Genomic DNA, 19135 nt, shown 5'->3' with positions numbered 1-19135 from the left:
AAGCAAAACAACTCCAGATGGGCCACATGTTCCTGATAAACTCTCCCAGCAGTGCCTGCCAGTATGGAGCAGCTGGCTCGGCGAGCGCAGCATTCAGCCAGCGGCGCACGTGCAGAGCAGCCCAGTGCCCAGGGTAACCTCGGCAATGCACTTGGTTAGCAGGGATAGTAACCCCAACACCACTCTGAGCCAGCAGGGGTATTGCCAATATGGCACAAGGTCAGTAGATGGCAACTCCAAACCACTGCAGAAACAACCCTGCACTCAGAGTCAGTTGTTAACACCAACCCTGCACTCAGTAGGGTTGGTAAGCCCAACACTGCAAGCAATCAACAGACAGCAACTCTAAAATTGGACTGGGAGGCAAATTAACACTATATTGGGTCACCAGTGCACTGGGTGAAAACCTCAACACTGCACTGGGTGAAAACCTCAACACTGCACTGGGTGAAAACCTCAACACTGCACTGGGTGAAAACCTCAACACTGCACTGGGTGAAAACCTCAACACTGCACTGGGTGAAAACCTCAACACTGCACTGGGTGAAAACCTCAACACTGCACTGAATAAACAGCTGGTAACCTTAACATTGAACTGCGAGGGGTAATCCAAACACTACACTGGGTCAATCGGTGGTAACCACAGCATTGCACTGGGAGGCAACACCAACAACTGCACTGGGTCAGAAGGTGGTAGATGTCAGAAAGACAGGTAATTAACACAGAATTAAATCATCATATATATGGTAATCCCAACACTGCTGTAGGTCAGCAGGTCCGGCATGCCCGGCATGCCCAACAGTGCACTGGTTCAGTAGGCGCCAATTCTGACATTGCACTGGATGGCAACTTCAACCATGCACTGCATCAGCAAGTGGTAAATCTTTGCAAATATTGCAATGGTTCAGCATAATGGGTAACCAGCACCCAATTTGCTCCAAACTATCAATCATGTAAAAGTCAGCACTGCAAAGCATATAAAACAGTCATCTTGTAGATACTGAGGTTATTGCCTGTAATGTATCTGATCCAAGAAATGGCCTTGGCAGCACAAATCCAAGAGCAGGAGGAGCCAGCTAGGCCAGGGCTGCCGAGAGGAAACCGGAACGGACGTTGCTCCCAGATGCAGTAATGACAAGCAAGAAAGCCAGTCTGAGCTCCTGCCTGGAAATAAATGAGTACGATTTTAACGGCGGTCCCTGAGGAGACCTACGCTGCGGAGAACTACACTTAGTGTAAACACAGGCACTCGATCTGAGGCGTTTATTGCTTTTCTGTCTGCCTGAGCGTGCTCTGTGGCCTGGACCAACAGAGATGGCCATGAAAGTGAGCCGACCTTTGCCCCCTGACTTCACTCCCCACCCCCACATTACCACCACATATCAGGTCATCAGTTAGATGAACACAAAGACACAAGGTCACAGAGGCCAGCAGGAAGCAAACGTAACTGGGCCCCCGGGGATCACTCTCAAACACTTACCCTCATTGAATATCCCAGCTGTACAAGGCCATTTTTACCCGTGCATGTCTCCGGAGCCAGAGCAAAAATAGCTCATCCACTACAGTTACTATTCACTGATGGCAGTGAGGGCTGGTTATTCATATCCATGTGCTCATTCAGGCAAGGTCAAGATGCTGCCCCACTCTCACTCAAGCTGCACCTTTGGGCGCTCTATTAGAGCCACAAACCGAACAGAATAAAGGCAGGTGCCTTGTGAATGTCTTATTGCGGGAAATCGGCGCACAAGCCAATCACAAACGCCAAATGTTTTTCTGGTACGTGACTACGCGCATTCAAAGCACACTTGGTGGATGCTTTTAATAAGATTGGGTTCACAAGCCGTAGGCTGACTGCTAAACAGTCTTTAGCAGCAGTACTTAACACAGTGTGCATGCAGGAGCACTTCAGGACTGGGCTAGGACTAGGCGACTACACTAGACAACTTAATGCCCCTTTAGGGTTCAGGCAAACTTTGAGGAGAGAAATCCTTTTCACTGAAACCGGAGTCACCCAGTCACAAACTGCGTGGCATCACTAGCCAGCATGCACACAGCATAAATCATTAAATCTATACATATAGCATTCATCTATAGCCTAATTTGCACAATTTTGTTTAAAAGGCCTCTCTCAAACCTCTCTGTTGTATAATGCATGTGGAGTGTACTGCTGAGGCTGATGAACTAAGATAAGAGAAAAAGAGATAAAGAAAGGAAAGAAAAAAGAGGGGGAGGGAGCTAGGGTGCCAGAGCAAGTCAGACCAATACCTCTATAAAAGCCTCTGGCTCTATCCTCTGTCCCCTCTTAAGATGTCCATCACTCTTTTTATAGGCCTGGGACTCAACAGGCTGTGCAGTTTAACGATGCAGCAGGCCACCGGAGCTCAGACAGGTGCTGTTAAACTGGCACAGGGCCAGACAGGGTGACCCCATGATCGCCATGACTGCTCAGCACAGTCTTCGGACCCAAAGTTAAGGTAATAGCTTCCAAAAGCTGGGGCCTCAATAGGAAAACACAAGAATACAGGGACGATAATGCAATGGAGAGGAGAATAGGGGTGCGGCTATTATGAATTTCTGGACAATTTCTGTAATTTCTTTAAAGCCAATAAGGCCTTTGTTCAAAGTCTGCAGTTGAAATGACTGCACTCATTTGAAACAGACAGGTGCAACACAAACGCTGTGTGTGTACGTGGCTAGTGCACCTTATTTACGCCACGGAATTGTATCTCAAGTCATTATTTGGCCGATCATCAGCTGATGTTGTGTAAGGAGGCAGAGAGAAGATCAACTGGCCTACGGTCTTGCATGCTCTTTATTGTTCCTGCCACGTGCACAATACTAGCCAAATACCTCTACAGAGTGAGAAACCCCTGCCAAGTCATCTCTCACCAGCCACAGCCATGATGCGAGGAATCACACTTTCAAATTGCACAGAGCCTTACCGAGTCACGCATTCAGTCCTTTCTGTGTACGGAACAAAGGAAACACACTCCCCCTCTCCATCGAAAGACTCCCTCTCTATCTCTCTCCTTCTCCTGCCAAAGGAGCCCATTCTCTCCTATCTGTAGTGGCGGCTTGCATGATTGGATACAGCAGCTATACACACCGTTAGAAATCCCACACAAACACAGTGCACATCGTTAAGAAAGCCCGCACAAACACACTGTTACAAAGCCCACACAAACACACAGCTGGAGAGCGGATCCAAACAGCCTCCAAGGAACTAGCAAAACCTGAGTTTCTGAAAAGCGAGCATTGCATTGTATTCAAGGTCTGTCATTGGGAACCATTCCTATCTCTGGCTCAAGTATCCTCCCGAAAATTCCGGTGGCATCTGGATAATTAAATCAGCTCAGCTCAGCTTCAGCCAACTGTTTTACTCCCCATCACAAGCGGATCAGCAGTGCTACGTATTCACCAGCGAGCAAACGCATGAGCCTAAGAGGACATTCCTGCTCCATGAGTCAGCAGGCCTTCGGAGCCAGCCGCCGTACCTGAGCCTACACTTCTCACGCTAGCACTCGCCACCCCCTCTCATAGGCCCGCTGCACGCCGTCCCTCCACAAACATATGACTCATTACTCCGCTGAGAGAGAGCAATCAGGCCTAATTGCTCTCTTCACAGCCACCATCGATTCCTCATGCCATTCGCCCGCGCCGTTCGCTACGTAGCATTCCAAACGCCAAAGGGATTTACGGCTAAATCAATAGAGCCATTATACAGCCATATGAACAGGTGATCGCTGCGCGGCTGGCGCAGAACGGGCACGTCGAGAACGAACAACAAAGTGACTGCGGATTCGGGAGCGAGGGACGCAGACGGAAGAGACGGTTGGAACTGGCGAAGCACAAGAGAGCGTTTTGGCACCGACTACACAGCGCATGCGAACAAACACTCCAATGATCTCCACTGTGAGAGGGGGATTTCAAGCAAGCAAACAAACTAGCAAGCACAAAACAAACAAAGAAGCCCTCAGTGCGGGCCCAAGCTCCTGCCAGTCTTGATGGGGGCCCCCGCGTGCCTGGTGACCGGCAATTGTAAACGAGGGGTGGCTAGATGTCACTTCGGCATTTGGCAGCACGCGAGTTTCTCTCGGCCTCTCGCAGGCCTGGGAACGCAAACAGAGCACCGCTCCCAGCCGCCTCCCCTCCAACCTGGCCGCCCCCAGCACCTGGGCCTGCATCTGGGTCTCCTCCCTCCCCTTCATCCCTCTCTTTTCCCTCTCCTGTTTCAGAGGCCAGGTGGGAGAGACTCTGGCACCTCCTCAATCGGCCTCCCGGGTGCGGTCTTTCATGGGCACGGGACGCCAGGGCCAAGAGGAGTTGCAGCATGCACGTACATACACGCCGGCATTAGACATTAACTGGCTCAGGGAGGGGAGGGAAGGGGAGGCCCTGAAAGTAAAGTAAAATAATAAAATATAAAATGTAGGCAAGAAAAGCTTCTGTGTGAATCTTTATGTTCTAAATGTGGGTGTCTACTGAGATGGCACGTGATGATACAGCTTGAAGGCACCACAGCTGAAATTCTTTAAAAACGAACGAACTTTTTGATTAAAAAGGCCTGAGTTCACCTCTACATCCACTGCAACATTAGTGGGAAACGGGCCTACTGAATGACATACAAGGTTTTAAACAGGTCAAAAAAAGATTTGTTTAAAAAAAAAAAAATCCCTCACTATTCACTCGCACACAAAAAGATGCAGAAGACAGAGTAAAACCAGGCAAGTACTCAGCATCAGGTGAGCAGGTTTCTCATTAAGGCTGAACAGGCTGCAGGAGCTGCCACTCTGACTGGAGGGCTAACGCTAATGAAAGGCAGAGGAAGGCACTCCAGAGTGAACAGAGTGCTGCTGTTGACATGCCTTCTTTGTGCTTATTTAAATCCTTGCTCAGGACATTTCTCTCCCTCTCTCTTTTGCTCACGCCCCCCCCCCACTCTAGCTTTGTGTCTCTTCCTCTCTGCCTTTCTCGGCCCATCTCTGTCTCTCTCCTTTCTTTCCCTACCTCTCTCTGCTCTTTTCGTCATCCTTGCTCGCTCACCCCTTTCTTAGCTTTGTTAGCAATCTCTCTTTCTCTCTCTCTAGCTCTGCCTTTCTCTCCATCCTCGTCTGTGTCCCTGTGTCTCCACCCTCTCTGTCTCTGTGCCGTCCTCTCTCCTCCTCTCTCTCCTTGCCCCTGACTGTCTGTCTGTTTGTCTGTCTCAGTCTGCTGGTGCGGAGCTGGTTTAATGATGGTGTCTAGAGGGCAGAGCTCTGATTAAAGATTGTAGTGGGGTATTAAATGACAGGTAGACCGGAGGCAGGTGCTGCACGCTGATCCCCGCCCACACACACACACACACACACACACACACACACACACACACACACACACACACACACACACACACACACACACACACACACACAAGTAAGCGCATGCTGTATGAAATACACAAGTACACCCACACGCAGTCAAACAGGGTTTTCTATGTCTGGGGGTGAATAGTGAATGGCTTTGTCGGGAGGGGGCCGTCCTGGACATCTGCTGCGGCCTGGCCGCTGCGGCGCTGGAGCTGCTGCCGGGTTTGTGTGGGCTTTGGCCAGCGCCGCCTTTGATGCAGCGTCTGTGCTGTTAGTCGTTTTGTTCCCATGCAGCAGCCGGAGCCGAGATTGATTCAGCATTCAGGCCTCTTCAGAGAACTGCCACTTCAGTGGGCCTACACAAACTGTGTCTGCTGCATGTGTATGTGTGTGTGTGTGTGTGTATTGAGAGAGGAAGGGGGGGGGGTCATTATAAAGAGTATGAATGGGTTTTTCATAAGGCTAATTCTCTTTGTCTGTGGGCTTTCCCTGAGATAAAGCCCATGGCCAGGGTGTAGGAGTGTACACAAACCCAGATCAAAGGGAGAGCTCTTGTCCTCAGAAACAGCTGGAATCTTTAAATACCCGATATGCCACAGCAAGTCTGGCATGGCACAGCAAGTCAGCTTTACAACAAATAAAACGGCTGTGGGCCGCAGAGTTAAAGCCCACATGTGATGAAAAATGCTTTCCGCTGCCCAGTCTAATGGCCTATACATGAAAAATAAACTCATCAATTTTACTTCAATCATTGCTAGTATGATGTCACCATAAAAACAACACGCGATGGACAGCTGTTAAGCCCTGTCCATTCCCTTTGAGGTTGGAGGTAGGATTAGGGAGTATTTCAGCCTGGACTGCTTTCTGAATGAGATATAATACAGAGCAGCCAATCAGACAAGAAATCCTTTACATTTACACATCTTGGAAAATCAAAAAAATATAAAAATTAAAAATAACTGAGCATATTTATGAACCCAAATAAATACCATAAGTGGAACTCTAAGAACAAGACAAAAGCAAGATGCGCGCCCTTTATATTACAGCAGCTTAAGATGAACACAAACGTGCAGTTTTCAGAGGAAGCTCTGCTCTCCTCATAGCGAGACAGAGCACAGGGGGGTGGGCAAAAAGAGAGATGGATTGATGAGTGGTGAGGGAAACAGACCTGGAAGAGGCAGCCACTTTTCCATAAGGTGGATTCATACCAGTGCAGTGCACAGGCTTCGTATTTATGAGGTACGACTCAAAGGATACACGCACGACTTTAAGGCCATATAAATGCATGGTGTGTGTTCAAATTATATATGCGGCGAGCAGCTCAAGACCACAGTGGTCGTTCTGTGCCGGAGCGTTGACGGATGAAGGCCTCCTGTATAGGATGCTGCTTTTCAGAGCTGCCCTAAACATGTCACTCCTTCACTGCACAAACACAAACTGTATGCTAAGCCAGGATACATTCCACAAGACCAGTGAAATGTGAACGAGCATGGACGTATTACACACAAGCAGCTCTGTCTTTATTGACTATGCTAATCATCAAGCTACTTTTGACAATTAAATGAGTAAAAGGCCAAGCAAGAAGAGTGGACTTCAGCATAGCAGTAAGGTATAACCTAAAGAAGCCTTTAACCTTAAACACTGTGTCTGAAATTCGGCCAAGACCACCCACAATACTTCTAGGGGAAAGATCTATGGACAGATGAGACATAAGTGCATAAGGCTACGTCTGAAGATTGCAAACCAAAAACCTAAACCTTATTCCATCTGTAAAGCATGGGGAAGATGGCATCATGGCTGCCTCAGGGCCTAGATGCCTTGTGTAAGGGAATGATAAATTCAAAAGGTGTATGAAAACATTATACAGGAAAACGTAAGGCCAGTGCTCTGCTACCTCAAGCAGGCCTGAAGAGACGCTGGGTAAATGGAACGACAATGACCCAAAGCACACAAGTAAATCAAGTGGAGGTGACTGCTGCTAAAGGGGGGGGGGGGGGGGGGGGGGGGGTACACAGGTAATTAAATTGAAAGGTTCACTTACTTTTTCTAGCCTGCACTGAGACGGTTTAATCATTTTACAAAGCACAGCTAGCAAAGCTTAACAATTTCGTTTTAAGATTCAAAATTTTAGTTTTGACAAGCACCCCAGAACACAGAGAGTTTGAAGAGTTCTGACACTAATCCCACCTGGTAGTGTGGTACAGTGTGGTGAAGAAGTAATGTGAATCCAGACCTAAGTTTAGTAGTAAAGTAGTACTCGTACTACAAGTGAAAGGGTGCTCTATCTCTCTGCTCTGTGAGCCTCTATGCTGAGCAATCAACTTCTTAACCATCACACATATGGCATCCATCATCATTTATCATTTAGACGAACCACTTTCAACAGCTGAGTAAACACTCGTGTTTAGTAGCCAAAGGCTGTTTGCGATGCAAACAGTAGCGCCAAAACGGTTTTACAACTGTAGATGCGCCTCGAGGCTAGCAGCCTTTGGCTAAGGTTAGCTACATCGCTAACATGCTAATCGCATTGTGCTGTTCTTTTATTTAATGCTAATTCATTACTAACAAGAGGGTGAAGCAGAACATTGAACACCTGATGTCCTTTGATGGCTTTGCAACTTTAGTGGCAAGTCAATGCTAATTCCTGTAGGCTAGCCGGTTTCCCTGATCTCTGTACATCTCCAGCTGTTCGCTGGGTGAAGATAAAGAACTGACCTTCCCTGGTTATTTATTTTGCCCTTTGCCAAACTGATACTCCTGCCAGGACAGATGCGTCCTCTCACACACACTCGAATGCTTCAGAGACAATCGGGCAAGTCAGCTTCTTAGGCTCAGTGAATACTTTTTTTTTTTTATAAGGGTGCATCAGAAGGATAGCCAGCTGCAACTGCCTCCCCCCCCTCCTCCACCCACCCATTCCTCCCCTAAACATACTCATACACCTCTAATAACTTTCTATTCCAGCTTTATGACCCAGTGTGTAATTTCAGAGCATTCCTAAGTGCTCACATGTGGTGGATTTGTCTCTGGGCTGTTTAAGCATTCAGCATCATTATCCCACTTTTCTAGCACATACCACACAAATCACTGAAACCATGCAGAGCTAAGCTCCAAATGAAACTGGATCAATTGATGAAAAAGGGGGCTCCACTGAGAACGGTGGAAAGAGCATAACTCGTACGCGACGGCTAGCCTCGCAGACACTGTCCTTTTTTGAGCTGCGGGATGCATTGTTATTCGTACCCTTTTCCGGAATTTATTTACTTGCCTCAAGGTAAAGTGAAGTGAAAACTGAAAGGGGTGAAGGAAAAAATAAAACCACCACCACAACAACAACTACTCAAACGGGGCAAGGCCTTTTTTCCTCCTTTACATGCACTCCAGCTCCAAAAAAATAACCACAAGAAATTACAGAACCTGTCAGACCGTTAATTACATACTGTACATGCACACATTAATCTGCCTTCCGCGTTAATTATTAATTCAAAAAAATATTAAGCATGCCTCGAAGAGGCTAATTAAAAATGACAAGAAATGGAAATTCATTTCCAACAATTAAAGCGCATTAAAGGGCTCCACTCGTACTAAATGAAACTGCTATTTACACTGTATTGTTGAACTGGTCGTATATCATTATCGCGCTAATAAGCCCCACGCGTCGCTCCAAATGTATTCACGACCGCGAGAGCCAATCCACCCTGACTGGAGCAAATTATGGAAGGGTTTTCTGCCTCAGACTCGGAAAGGCCTGGCACTCGCAACCTTGGCATTGCTTTCGCCGTTTAACTCCCATTACTGGCTGTAAATGCGCCGAGTCAGCATAAAAAAACAACTCCATGACGCTCATGAAACACTTCACTACATTCCTCTTTCTTCTACAAACAATCCCAACACCTCACCTGAACGTCACACCTTGTGGCCCGAAGCAACGGAAGCCTGCAGCCACATTGGTCTGTTGCAGATCTAATTGATGAACCCTGCCTTAGCAGTGTACTGGTTTGAGTTATGTAAGGCCCCACACTCACCTTTTCTTGGCTGCACCGTCCTCCCAGTACTCACTCCCTCCATCGTTGCTTTGTGAACGAGAGCCGTCCTCTTTGTGTCCCCCTTTAGACCCAGAGCCGTTGAGCTGGACACCCGACAGGGAGCCTGCAGAAACAGAGAAAAGGCCACAGTTATTATTAACATGCCATAACTGCATCACATACATCATACTGAACCACTACCTACCACCAAGCCATGGGTTGGTTTACACTACCCTGATCCCCCCACCACCCCCCCAGGTCTTCCAGCTCCTTTGTGCCATTTGCACTGCCCCTAGCCATGTGCCAACCAGCCTGAGCTAAGCTTAGAATGATGGCATGTCGCTAACTAGGTAATGGCTTACAGCTTAACGTTTCTGGGTGGAACTTGTGCTTGTGAAATTTGGCTCCGCATTACGTATTTTCCGTCTGACTGCATGCACTGAACCATGCATACCATGATAGTGCGGGAACGAACAACCATAGTTATTAAGCTTTATATAAAGAAAAATTGAAAAATAATGGGTGAGAATGCATTCATGTTGGCATACAGCAAGTACACTTAAAAGCATACTTATCTCCCCTCATCCTCATCGACCCCTAACTTAGTTACAATGCGGAGTTATGGCTAATGGCAACTGGAAAATGCCCTTACATACAACATAATAGAGCAATGAAAGCTTGAAGCTTACACAAATCTGTGAACACCGGGCAAATTTTAAGTGGCATACTTTCACTTAGAAAATCAATGTCAATAAACATGTTCAGCTTTAGCTAGAAGCTCTAAAGGGCCCTATATGTGCTGAATGTCCTAGAATACCGTTCCTCTGAATCGGGCCAAACAAATAAATGCCTACAAAAACACAAACAAACATGGTTGTACAATCCTCTCCATCAAGATATGCGAAATACGAGCCTGCATGCACGCACAACTGCTCTGATCACACTGATCATGTGATCACGTGGGGTCAAACGTTCAAAGGCGAGACAGTTTTGCTCGATTTACAAACAACAAAAGTCAGCCGTTTGAAGGCGAGAGCAGCATCAGATGATCTTTAAAGAGCGGTAAAGAAAGGAAGGAGAGCGGCAGAGTCACTGAAGGATGTTTAGCGAAGCAGGCGGTGCAGAAAAGCGTCCTCACACTGAGCTCACGCAGCACAGTCAGCAGTGACAGACAAAAGCTCCCCAATGAACACGAGTAAACATTACAGTGACAGAGCCAAGATTAAAAGCCTCTCATCCAAAGAACAGCTCCGTCTTCCGCAGAGACAGCCGAGCACCAGCCCAAGCATTTCAGCAAACCAATTCAGGCCACGCTGAAGACGCATCAAAGTCAGGAAGACAAAGAAGTTTGTGAAAGACGTCCCGGAGAACAGCAGAGTCGCAGAGAGGAGATCATAAAATCAACCAGTCGAGACGGTATTGAGTGTTGAAACAACACAAACCGAGCTGCAGTTTATGGGAATTAAGACATAAATAGATGCCAAGTCATCAAACAGGCCCGAGTCTTTGTTCTCGCCCGGCCTCTCCTCAGGCTGTAGGGTTTAGCATACCTGGCACTGGTGTTTATATTAACAGATGGTAAATCACCAGGTCTCCCAGTGCCTCCAGGCAAAGCTACTGAGTGATAACTCCGACCTGAACAACGCCAAACCCACAATACACTCGTATGCACGATTAATATGAACATGTCCCAATAAACTAAAAATAAATAAATAAAAAATAGTCTTTAAAGTGATGCAATACAGCAACCGTTTTAGCTTCCCTAAAGAAAAACATTCTTTTGGTTCTCCAGATTTTCTTTAAAGAATCTCCACATAAATGTTAATTAAGCCATTTAGAAATGATTTATTTTAAGAGTATCCTCTAAAAGAGCTTTTTAACTGAACAATTACTTAAGGAACCCCTTTTGTGAAAGAACATTTTTAAAGTTTAAAGAACACATCAATTTCCAAGTCAGAAATCCTTAAGAACGCCATAGAAGAACCACTTTTGTTTTTCCAAAGAACCTTTAAAAGATGGTTCCTTCAATAATTGTTATAATGGAAAAAGACCCTCTACATAATGTAAACGTTTGATCGGTTTCTGTCCTAAAAACTATTTAGAAACCTTTGATTTTGGAGCTTCTTTTTAAAACAGGTGACTAAAGCATTCTTTAAGAGAACTAGGAGTTACAGTTACTAATTACTAGTTAACTATTAACTAATAATTCCTATGGTTCTCTATATAAGGCCTAGAACCATACATCCAATCCAGGAACCATATAAACCACACTCAGCATTCACAATCTGATATGTACTGTGGTTTACAGTGTATTTACAACACGCACATCTTCAGTGCAGACGTTTAAAGGAAAGAAAAAACACAGCTGCAGCTTTTGTATTACTGTTGTCACTGCGGTTTTTAGGAGTGTTGAGGACAGGAAAACTTCTAGACAACAAACATCAGGTGAAAGATAAGGGAGGCAGGGAAAAGCAAGGAAGAAAACCAAAAAAACAAAAAACAAAAAAACACATGAAGCCAACGGTAGCTTTAGTTGGTATCAGTGGCAGGTTTGATGAAGAACCTGTTTGTACAGAAGAAAGAAGGAGGGAGATGAAAAGGAAGCAAGCCCAGACAGCCAGCTGTTTGGGAAGAAACCACAGTGTGTCATCGTGAGCCTTCACACGCACCCTGCCACACTGCGGTAGGTTTGGCCTCCTGAGACTGATGCACACACACATGCATGAGAGCTAAAGGCTGTCAGCGAGTATCATTGTGGTCTCTCTTGTAATAGCTTCTGGTATAACGTTCAACTGAAGAGCGTAAATCATCTATGGAGGAGTAACACGCACACACATTTCATGTACACACACACACACACACCTACTAAAAATAGTAACATACCAATATATATATATATATATATATATATACACACACACACACACACATACACACATACATACTTATCTATATAGATAAGCCCTGATCAGAATTTTAGCATGTGTGAACAGCTGACCTCATCGCTAAAGTGTGTAAAAGAACCTCACAGACGTATAAGCATTTTGCAGTGACTCTTAGCTGCAACAAAAGCATGTACAGGCTGTGATGCTTTCCAGAGAGGGTGTAACTAAGTACTTTTGTTTATAAAATATGAGAGAATTTTGCTAAAAATATAAAAAAAATAAAATAAAAAAAAAAGAATCTCTAACTTTTAGTCAGAAAATCAGGTCATCTACACATTTAGCTTCTCCAGGTAACAGAATGTAACACACACAACTTCAAAGGAGAATGGTGTGTGTGTGTGTGTGTGTGTGTGGGGGGGGGGGGGGGTCTGTCAATGTTCTTCAAATTCTATTGATCATTGATCATGTAGATTAGATAGAGGCCTGCTATTTATGCTATGACTGTTTTAAACTGGCGATGTACACAAAATGCGGTATTGTCCATACTCTTGAACTTCTATTGACCCAAGCAAAACCATTAAAACCAAATGTGACTTTATCACATGCCAGAAAGCTGCTACACAGATTTTTAGCAGGAAAGAAAAAGCATCATTACTTTGTGTTCAGAGCTGCAAAACTAAACACTCTGTCAACACAAGTGTTTTTTTTTCTGTTTTTTAAATTTTTTTTTATAAAGATACTGCATTCCGACTCAGCAGTGACTATGAGAAATCATCCAGTATCTCTCCAGTCAACCCACACATCTCAAAGTTTCTTTCAAATAATCAGCCAGCCTTTTAAAGAACTCAAAGACAACAAGAGGAAGACTGGGCTTGCATTAAACCTTGCTCCAAATCATACATGAAAAGCTATAAAACGATGGGGTTTTTCTACAGACCACCACGGCTGGGCTTCAAAAACACAATGCACACAGAGAAGAGCTCTCCAGGGACAAAACCTTTCAGTTCAAGACGCAGCAAAGCTGAACCATTAAAATCAAAACAGCTCCTAAAAATATAAGCGAGTGAGTAAGAGCGACCGACAGACACACACACACACACACACACACACACACACACACACACACACACACACACACACACACACACACACACACACAGAGAGAGAGAGAGAGAGAGAGAGAGAGAGAGAGAGAGACACACACACACAGAGAGAGAGAGAGAGAGAGAGAGAGAGAGAGAGAGAGAGAGACAGGCACACAGAGAGAGAGAGAGACAGGCACACAGAGAGAGAGAGAGACAGGCACACAGAGAGAGAGACAGGCACACAGAGAGAGAGAGAGAGAGACAGGCACACAGAGAGAGAGAGAGAGAGACAGGCACACAGAGAGAGAGAGACACACAGTGTCAGGCCAGAGAAAGGCCAGGGCAGGGCAAAGGAGGCCAGGGCAGGCCAAAGCAGGCCAGGGCATGGCAAAGGAGGATGGGGGCAGGCCGGGGCAGGCCGGGGCAAGAGAGGGCAGGCTGTAGCAAGACAGGGTAGGCATAAACAGCATCATTTACATACACTGCTCCTGCATGAGGGGCTGTTTGAGAGACAGCTGTTATATGGATAAAGCCTTGGATACACCACACAACTTTTAAAAAACAGACGAGGTGCAACTCCACGACAGAGTACTTGAAGTGTTCATTGCTTTCAATTTGTTATAGTACTGAAAAGTATTGGGACAACTGCTAATTCATTGTTTCTTCCAAAATGAAGGGTGTTTATCCTGCTTTTGTTGGAGTGACTCTCTACTGTGAAGGCTTTTGACTAGATTTTGGACTTCCCAACTCATTCCAAAAGCATTGGATGGAGCACAATCATGCTGTGGGCCTTTATACCCCTCTAGCCCACGCCTGGCATTAGGTATGGTGTCAATAGGTCCATGTTTATCTGCTCCAGAGAGTCCTATTCTACTGGCAATACTTCTCTACAGAAACTAGACAAGCTGTGTATGTGTGCGTGCATCCGTGTCAGAAATGGGTGCGACTTAAAGTAGCTGAATGTATTCATTACAAGGGGTGTCCACAAACATTTGGACATATAGTGCAAGTTCTGTGGCCTTTCTAACAGATTTCACTGGCGCTCAGCCGTGAGAGAGACGTTTATGGCCGCAGGAGGAGAAAAATCCAAGAGAGCAAAGCCAGCAAACGATACTCTTGAGAGGATAAGTGGCCTTTTTATCCACCTGCCAAGCTAACAGTGGCTTACCTTCACTTTCACTCACTAGGTCGAACAAACACTGACATTTCAAGCTTGTGAAACATTTAAACAATATATTATTTACCTGGATGATACAGTTCTACAGCTTAACAGAATAGTTCGCTTCTGATACAGCACATGCTGATCACTTTTGAATGCATATTTTGATGACACATCAATCATAATAACTGCATTATAAAAACACCTTGTGTTTTCATGTACTGGGCACACTAGCAACAGCCCTTGCAACTACGTGGGACAGCCAAGTAACAACCACCTGGAAAACCATAGCAACTGCTTAGTAATAGCATGCAATTGGACACTACAACAACTGCTTGGTAACAGCGTTGCAACCATCTGGAACAGAATAGCAAAATTGCTTTGTGAAATTCAACAGTTTGCATTTACTAGTTTGCATAATCACTCAAGTTCTGCAATAGTTAACTGTTTGTTAACAGTTGCTCTATTTAATATCTATATTTGGAAGAAAATTAATTACTTATAAAATGCAAACAAAATGACTAATGATATTTATTCATAAATAATATTGAAATAATTTAATAAGTTATTTAATATCTTGCTACTTTGTTTAGTTGCTGTTTATTAGGGCCTGTTATTATAAAGCTTTATCATTTTTCCAGGAACGCAATAGTCAGCTTTAGTCAGTGCAAGTTCTTCCTCCTCACTGTGGTGTTCCAGCGCCCTAAGACCACCACAAACTCCTGAGCACCCTCTATGCTGGAGAACACAAGAGCAAGTAGCATCACCCAAGCCCTTCCTTAAAGGCCTCTATTCAAATTTGTGTGTGTTTGACCAAGGCCACTGACTCACCGCACACACGCACCAGCCCCCCTGGACAGATAAGGTTACGAGGGTCGTGTGGTGGTCCCCATTAGCGATGGGCCAGTAATATCTGGGCCGCAACAAGGGCACAAATGTGGAGACCGGCACGTCCAGCGCAGCGAGAGCAGCCGTTCAGACCTTAATTATCCTCACAAAGCACACGTCCGCAGTCATCAACGCTGAATTACAACGCCGCTAATGGAGTACGCTGCACTTACACACTTATTACACAGTCCTATTCACTCTCACACACCCAGGCCAGACAGACAGAGTTAACGGAGGTGGGCGATTAATAAATAAATAAGCAAACAAACATAAAGGCACGAGGCTCCAGGGATGAAATTGGCAGCTGTTTTTGTTCATAAAAATGTTAATGTTACTGTTTCCTCTGCACGGTCAGGCAGCTTCAAACGACTCTGTAAAACACAGCAGCATAAAAGGAGTCGTCGGGGCTGTGTTCCAAACGCCGCTGCAGCAACAACAACAGCCTGTTTTGTGTTTCTGGTTTTCCTGGGGCTCTTTCAAAATGAGCACTAGTGCCACATCGTTCAGAGCACAAAAGCTCCAAAATTGAAACCCCTCTCAGTGCCTCATTGTCTGCTCTGCCAGCTCAAACGAGCTCAAACGAGCGCCGAAATGACGGCCACCGCCTGACTAAACCTGACCCTGCGTGCACTTCATTTCTTATCATCCTTTAGAAGTCTAGAGCTATTAGACGTTAGTGTTGTTTTTCTGGTATTTATGTTGGAATTATATTGGAATACTAGACATAATTACACAGTGGAATATAAAACGCTGTTCAAATGTGGTCCTTTCAAACCACTACCTCTTCTTCTTATGAACACTACGAAGTGGTGCAGAGAGGAAAAAGTCTAGAACCTCTCATTGTTCATAATTAAAGAGCTAGTAAAAGGCTGCGCTCATTTCTGCGTCAGTATATATTGATTTGAACAGGTAGAAATTCTTGAATTGGGAGTTTTAATAATGGCTGAGCTTTAAAACCAAGCCTGTTTACACTTGGCATTAATGTGTGTTTTTGGTGATCGGATCACATTCGGATTTCACTTGTCCGTATAAAAAGCTAGTTGTGCATTGTGATTGGATTACGACTGGACTGGATCACTAACCACATTCAGAGACTTGATCTAGTCCATATGTAGTGGTAAGTGTAAACAGATCAGATTCCGGATTGGATTCTGCCACTCACAAAAAAACACCATTAAAAAAAAAAAAAAAAAAAAAAAAAGGTTTTCAGGTGCACTTGCTTATTTCCCAATAGATAAGAAAAGTATTACCGAGTTTGTTCCCTTGTGGTTAAAATGGTCCATCACATTTTCTGATGCAGACGTTATGGGAATGTGAGAATCATATTCTGTCAGAGCAGGACCATTTTGATGAGAGGTCATTGTTCACAGGAGGTAAAACAAACGGTGTATGTGTTGGGGTGCTTTGTACTAGGGCTAGGCAATATGGTAAAAATACATCATCACGATATTTAAATACTTTTTGCGATAGACGATATTTCACGATACATGTATTCACAGACTAAAAACATCTTATAAACTATTATATAAACTTATAACCATCTGCTGCTCTTCATCTAAAAAAAACAGCCTAATTACACTGTTGGTAACGAAACCTGCAGCTGATCAGTGTTTATTAAGCACCAACAGTATCCTCCATATGCTTAGAAAAGCATGTTATCACGATAAAATTTCATCACAACACAATAAAATTATGTCATATTGCCCAGCTCTAAAGTAAAATGTAATCTCGTCTGGTCTCATCTGGTGTGAACAGGCCAACTTTAGCGCGCCACCGGAAGCCAGGAATCTGCATTTAACAGAAATCCTCTAAAAGAAACTTTCAATGTCTAAAGCAAGAATCAGACTAAGAGAAGCCTGTTCTTCATTTGGCTGCTGATCAGAGAAAGCATTTGTATGAACTGATGAGATTAAGCATCAGCCTTTTCACAAACAGGTGCTGCTCCCCAGCCTGCCCGACCAAGAGCAACAGGCAGTGAGAGAATAAGAGGGGGAAGGACAGAGGAGGACAGCAGTGCTTCCACTAGACAGTGCAAAGGATCAAGTGATGCACTCCCAGAATGACAGAGGGAGAAAGAGAGAGAGAAGGTTATGGAAACCTTTGACTGACATAGGAAGAAAGACTGGGAAAGAAAGGCAGACAGTCAGTCGGACATGGATACAAACATGAAAAAGAAAATAGAAAGGGAAGGGGTAGTAGTAGTAGTGAGTGAGCGCGAGAGCGACAGATAGACAGTAAACACAGGAGTGTGAGTGAGGGACAGAAAAATAAACAGAAAAAAGGCAAAGAGAATAAAAATAGAGCAAGTGAGCGAGAGAGGCATACAGAGAGAACAAATGCAAGGAGGAGAGCAAGAGAGAAAAAGGGAGAGAACAAACTAGACAAAGTGAATGAGTGCGAGTAATACCGAAATAGAGGGAACAAAATAGAAAAAGAGCAAATGAGCAGAGGAAAAAAAGAGAATAGAAAGAGCGAGTGAGTAATAGAAGGAGAGAGAAAATAGAGAGAGAGAGAGCGAGCCATGAAAAGACAAAAAGTGAGAACGAGAGGGACAGAGAGAGAGAAGCAGTGAAGAACTGGCGAGCGCGAGAGAGAGAGAGAGAGCGTGCAGACAGTGATTGCAGGTTGGACGCTGCACTCATAGTGACAGAGGAATAAATGAAGAGTGACAGTTGCTATAGCGATCACTCCACTTCTCGCTCACACACAGGAGCGTCCGTCCATCACCATCACTGTCTACACCCTACTACCAGCCACGCCCCTTAAAACAAAACAACAACAAAAAAAAAACACACGAGCAAAGAACAGTGGTAGGATTACTGAACAGTGCTACATCATCATAATCATCATCATCATCATCATCATCATCAACAACAGGGCTGCTTTGGCTCATAGCCATATTGTAGAAAAACATATCGGACACTGATCCACTACCCAGAACTCAGATTCAATTCACTTTCTATAGAGTTTGTCTAAGCTAGCACCAGTTGCCACCATTGTTTACAGCATTTTGTTTCTATAACATTATTTTGCTCCTGGGCTCCCCCTACAGATGGGGAGAGTAATTCTCTTTTCCACTACCGCTATAAATACAAATCACTCTTGAGCTCCATCCTCCCTGCATCCCTATGCATTTCACAAGCAGAGGGACACCAAATCAACATGGCAAGGTAAAGAAGCATGTGGGCTGATGCGGTAGAGTAATAATACAGAATTTCATACAAACACGACTCTGGTTGCGTAGCGTTACACGGTTCTCGCGAGAAGCCTTGTCCAGCTGACAGACAGACATGCTATTCTCTCCACTGCAAGTCAGGAAAGCATTGAAATGATGGTATTTTAATGGTACATTTGATAGAAGAAGGGAATAAAAACTGCTTAACCTTAATATTCATTATTGTAATCCGTTCTTATTACAAGTCATGTCAAAACTATGTCTCTTCACACCTTTTGAAATGTCACCAGAAATAACACCACGGACACACAATTCCAGGGCTATACAATGACCCATTTTTCTGTTCCTTTTACAGGAAGAAAACTCCATTTGCCTTTCATCAGTCTCTCTCTCTCTACTCCTCCTCTGTTTGTTTTAAGCTGATGTGACTCCCCTGCTGCGTAAAGCTGACTGCACTCCGCACTCGAGTGGACAGTAAGGTTAGAGTCCTGCTGCGCTTCATAGAGTACAGCCCTCCTGGACTTCTGCCAGAGCAACGACCATGCTGCCGGGAGAGTCACGGCTCAGAAGGAA

At 44.8% G+C, this 19135-nt stretch overlaps 1 protein-coding gene across 2 annotated transcripts in view; it reads right to left on the bottom strand.

Annotated features, from left to right (window-relative positions):
• The window catches only part of jarid2b (jumonji and AT-rich interaction domain containing 2b), a 145274-nt gene that overhangs the window by 48186 nt on the left and 77953 nt on the right, over window positions 1-19135 (bottom strand). For both annotated transcript variants that reach the window (XM_072675841.1, XM_072675842.1), the window contains exon 3: window positions 9371-9494. In XM_072675841.1, the coding sequence (XP_072531942.1) occupies window positions 9371-9494 (124 nt within the window). The remainder of the gene's footprint in view (window positions 1-9370; window positions 9495-19135) is intronic.

Source organism: Salminus brasiliensis, chromosome 3 (genome assembly GCF_030463535.1).
Source record: "Salminus brasiliensis chromosome 3, fSalBra1.hap2, whole genome shotgun sequence".
NCBI lineage: Eukaryota > Metazoa > Chordata > Actinopteri > Characiformes > Bryconidae > Salminus > Salminus brasiliensis.
The sequence above is the reverse complement of the archived record's forward strand: the minus strand, read 5'-3'. Positions and strand labels throughout refer to the sequence as shown.